General features: G+C 38.5%; 1 protein-coding gene across 1 annotated transcript in view; it reads left to right on the forward strand.

Moving 5' to 3' along the window:
- The window catches only part of LOC137967604 (Bardet-Biedl syndrome 5 protein homolog), a 19,353-nt gene that overhangs the window by 11,175 nt on the left and 3,178 nt on the right, over positions 1-5,000 (forward strand). The window contains exons 8-13 of the mRNA XM_068814121.1: positions 177-279; positions 1,194-1,226; positions 2,075-2,170; positions 3,129-3,191; positions 4,329-4,412; positions 4,601-4,651. Coding sequence (XP_068670222.1) covers positions 177-279; positions 1,194-1,226; positions 2,075-2,170; positions 3,129-3,191; positions 4,329-4,412; positions 4,601-4,651 — 430 coding nt within the window. The remainder of the gene's footprint in view (positions 1-176; positions 280-1,193; positions 1,227-2,074; positions 2,171-3,128; positions 3,192-4,328; positions 4,413-4,600; positions 4,652-5,000) is intronic.

Genomic DNA, 5,000 nt, shown 5'->3' on the forward strand with positions numbered 1-5,000 from the left:
AATGGCGGCCAAATAAAATTAATATTCTAAAAAGCCTTTCTAGCCTCACTATGATGAGCAAATTTCAAAAGATATCTTTTTAAATGAGGGCGGTTGGTCCAATTAACATAAATAGAAAGGAATGTAAATTAAAGTGGTGTGTGAGAATGATCAAGTGTGCTTTACATAAATTTCAGGGCATATGAATCATCCAAGCTTTATCGTGATCTCAAACTTCGTGGAGCACTCATCCTCAACAAACAGCTGCGTCTATTGCCACTAGAACAAGTTTATGATAAGGTACTAACCAAATCCTCTCCCTACATCTTAGATCACAGCACCCCCCAGTACTTGACTTTCAGGAAAAAATGTAGGGGCCCCTAAGTTTTCGGATTTGATCGCCAGCTCAAGTATTTCAGTTGCAAAAAAAATTTGGCGCTTCAGGCCTTGTACATTACAATGAAAGGTAAAATACAAGCGAGGCTGAGCTGAAATTCAGAGTGCGTAAAGCAGCCTTGACAGCCAGAGAGCTGTTGATCCTTTCAACGTGCAAACGGACTCGATTGGCACCAACTGAAGGTATTCACTTGAAAAATTTGTAAGCAGTTGTTCGTATGCTAATTGTAGAGAACACCTCTGCATTAATTTTTTTTACTGTGCCTTGAGAATGGTGTCACGATGACACTGAAATGTTGGCTATTAAGTTTTATATTTGTTTGCTTGTTTATGCATAATTTAAAGTAATTTGTGACATTTGTGACAGTGGTACAATTTCTTTCACATTATTTCTGAGAATTATTGGAAAGCAATTCTAATACATAGTAAACATGAGGCATACAGCTTGGTGTACATGCAAGTTGTACACAGTCATTGCATTAAGCTTGTTTAATAATGTATTTTAAAGTTGTACATGTAGAGGCTTTTTCTGTGTTCAAAATCTATTGTGCACACTTTCCAAATGAGAGTTTTTAGAAAAATCTTGAAATTATGTCACTTCTGGAGGGAGATAAACCAAGAGTGTCCAGAAGATATACCCTAAGAGAATGTTCAAAAACCAGTTTCACCTTGGGACCTCTCTTGATCATTATCAGCTTCAAGACTGAAGCCCAGGTCACACTGGTGGTATACATGTACATTTTCAACGTACAAAATTAATCCAAACTACAAAACAATTAATAATTAAACCCAGATTTTCATTCATTGCTTTTCTGTAGATCAATGGTGTTTGGAACCTCTCAAGTGACCAGGTACATGGCTTGTATTAAAGGCAAAACAGGCTTGCCAAGTTGTTATCCACATTGATATATCACAGAGTTGCTCATTGGAGATGTAGAATAGAAGTCTGTGGACCTGCATTACAGACTGTTTGGTATTTTTTAAGATTGATTGTTGAAAAGAAAACCAGCATTTTCATTTAAACAACTGGGCAAAGATAAACTTTCAAATCCCATCTGGAACATGGATTTTTGCCTTGTTTTCATTGAATGATGCAATTTTGCAACACGATAAACTTGCCTTGGAAAAAATTCTAAAACCACCTCAAAAGGCCTGCTATGGTGGCGAGAGTCTGAGTTGTTCATAGTGCCCATCATTCCAAACCATGAAACTGATCACATCTTAGAGCCTGCAGAGCAGATGGACGCTTGTTCAAGAGGCAACATTTGAAATGGGCCGCCTGACTTTGAAAGCACACAAAATACGCCTGCTTCGCAGTCTAACATCTTGGTAGTGAAAATGGTACAATATGTTTCCTTCACTACAACAAATATTTGAGTTTACACGCACATTGACAATGACTTTTTTGTGTAAATGCTGTAATTTGTGCAACTACAATGCAAAAGATACTTGGCTTCAACGGGTGAAACGACAACTGGAAAATGTGAGGAATACCTAGGCAGGATTATAACGGCCTATGACCTCCGTACACTGATCAGATGCCCTACCCATTGAACTACAAGGACTCCTAGGGAGACAGGTCGCTTTATATCTAGAGCTAGGTAAGCGATGTGTCTCCCCAGTGATCCAACACTGATACAAAATTAACATAAACTTCACTTTTAATTTTAATGAGATATTTTTGTTTGTGGTATTTCAGGGTAACCTTGGGACATTTTATATCACAAATGTACGCTTAGTGTGGCATGCAAATATGAATGATACATTCAATGTCAGCATACCATATCTTCAGATGGTAAGATGTGCATGATTCTATATGGCCAATGTATAATGTGCACTGTGGCTCAGTTTGTTGAGCACCGGGCTGAGTTCAAACACCGGCCACACCATCACTCAGGGTCTTTAAATAACTGAAGAGAAAGTGCTGCCTTATTAATGACACTCTCTATTCTTCTCGGATAAGGACAGCTAATCGTAGGCCCCATCTCACAATCCTTCAATGTTCATAACTCTGTGGGACATAAAAGAACCCACACTCTAAATCGCAAAGAAAAGGGCATTGAGCTCCCGGTGTTGTGGTCTGACTCCTCCAAGGTATCATGTTTGGGAGGGTAAATGCTCGGAGATACTAGCTACATCAAGCTACTCTAAAATCTCAGGGGAAATAAAGATGAGCGAGGTCTTTTTCCTGATAAGTTGATACAGTCCACTAAAGTCATGTGGCATTACAGCAAAATCTGCAGGTCTCATTCTCAAGACTGAAAGGGTTGTAAGACATTTTTGATTTCCTTGCATTGATCATTTATGAAGAAATTTTCTTCTGGGCCTTCAGGCCTTCCTCCCCACCCCCACACCCAAATTCAATTTTTGCTTCTTCCTAGTACCGTAAACAACTCTCTGTTGGGTGGGGCAGGGAAAATGGTAATTGTTGGCCTTTGAATTTCTTTAGGTCATTTTCAGATGGGAAAAAAGCATAATTATGAAATTGCTCTTTTTCTCAAGGATAGTACATCCAGGGCTGACGTTAGCAGCTGAGTATTTTATCAGGCTTAATGATAATTTTTATCCCTGTGAAAATAAGTGGCTAGGGATGAAAATTGTCAATCATTTTCTTTTTTGGTCAGCTCATCAGCGCATAATTGGGATGCAAATTAAATGCCAACAGACTTCAAGAATGCAGTTGGCTTAAATTTACTTATTGTTTTGTATGTTGGCAACATTTTTGTCTGTTTGTTTATTGTTTGCTTGCATAGAAATCTGTCAAGATAAGGGATTCAAAGTTTGGGCTTGCACTGGTTTTAGAAACATCACATCAGGTAGATTTTTATTTATAAGCAATATTTCAACAGGTGGTATAATTCAGGCTAAGGCCACTGTTTACAAGTGGACTGATCTGTGACATTACATAATATACACCATAAAAGTCCAGGGGGTGTGCCACTGGCCTCTCAAAACCCTTTCACCTTTATTGTCTATTTTATGGCCAAATTATCATAGTCACTTTTGGGTAAATATAATTTTAGCGACCCCAACTTAGTCACTCTCTGTTTATGCATAAACCTTACATATAGCCTTTTAATAACGTAATTCATTTTAACGAAATGTAATGCGACTCGTAAATATTAAATCTACAGTGCTACTTTGACAACTTTTTTTACTGCGAATCTTTCCATTTTAAAATCCCACTAGCCAGAATTTTCATGAGGTTAAACGAAGTTTAACCAAGTAAACAACTAGGAGCGACTGCAGCCAATTGGTCAGTGGTTGTAGTATACTGGCGCATGTGTGGAATACCTTGTGCTTTGGGCTGTATCGCTTATTTATCAGTGTGGCGGGAAGTAGGAGCATTGTGTGTGGAGCGTTTAGCGGTTTTTGTTCCCTCCCTCCCAACCCTCTGCTTTCCACTGTGTATCAGTGTGACAGGTGCCCATTCTTCTCGGGGGCGTGGGGGCTCATGGCTGGGTTGTCAGGTTTTGCCAGCCATCGGTGCAGTCTCCATCTTGGAGCTGGCTGCCAATAGTGGAAGCTCCAGGATTTTTCGGGCACCCAACCTCCAAAGAGCGACCATGTCGACAATTTACGATCCCAGACTAGTAACTCTGTTGAAAACGCAACCCCATTATAGTCAATCCAGTTGTGAAAATGCAACCCCATCCAGCGGCACATCCCCATTAGCCCATAAATAGGAAATACACCCCCCAGGCATAAAAGTAATAAATGGCTAAAAATATTAGGTAGTAAATGTAATCAAAATAATATTCTTTTTGAATTTAGGCAAAGATCACTCATGATGAGCTCTTATATTGGAACTAGTGTGTTGCCTAAATTTGCCTTGTAGGGTGCTATCGTCAGGTTGACTGCCTTTTAGTGAGACCAAACATAGAGTATCGTTTAAAAACCTTTAGCAATAATTGCACAATACTTAAAATATATCTCTTTTTCTTCGTTATTAGAGTGGCGGATATGTTCTTGGATTTCGCATTGATCCAGTAGAAAAATTACAAGAAGCAGCAAAAGAAATTCAAAGTTTGCAAAAGGTGACTTTCTTTATGACGCTGTATTTGTGGTCTTCTGCTTTTTTGTATGTTCTTTGATTTGAATTGTTGAAACCAAGAACAGTCAGCAGAGAAGTCACTCTCATCACTGTCCAATGTACTTTGTGTAACCAAATGATGGCCAAAATGGATTGGTTTTATTGTTCCTTTAATTTTTTGTCTGTTGGCAGGTTTATACTGCAAGTCCAATATTTGGAGTTGAATTTGAAACCGAAGAAAAGGTGAATTTTTTTGTGTTTTCTTAGTTCATTGTTTATAACATGATTTAACAACCAGTTGAGATTTTAGTGCTGATACTCTGCATGCCTGATTGGATAAAAGAAGCTTTTCTTACTTTAAAGTTCTGCTGGCAATGAATTTGTGAATTGTTACCAAAATCTTCTTCCTTTCCTCTCCCATTTTAAAAACTAATTAAGGGTTTTTTTTCTCAACATAATAGTATCATTAATCATGGTCTTAGATTTCTAGCAACTTGAATTGCATTCCTCCCAACACATCGGGAATCCCAAAATCTTTCAAAAAACCTCAAACTGACCAGACACCACACCCAAACAACCAACCACCAACGGC

The sequence above is a fragment of the Montipora foliosa genome, chromosome 8 (genome assembly GCF_036669935.1).
Source record: "Montipora foliosa isolate CH-2021 chromosome 8, ASM3666993v2, whole genome shotgun sequence".
In the NCBI taxonomy this organism is placed as follows: Eukaryota; Metazoa; Cnidaria; class Anthozoa; order Scleractinia; family Acroporidae; genus Montipora; species Montipora foliosa.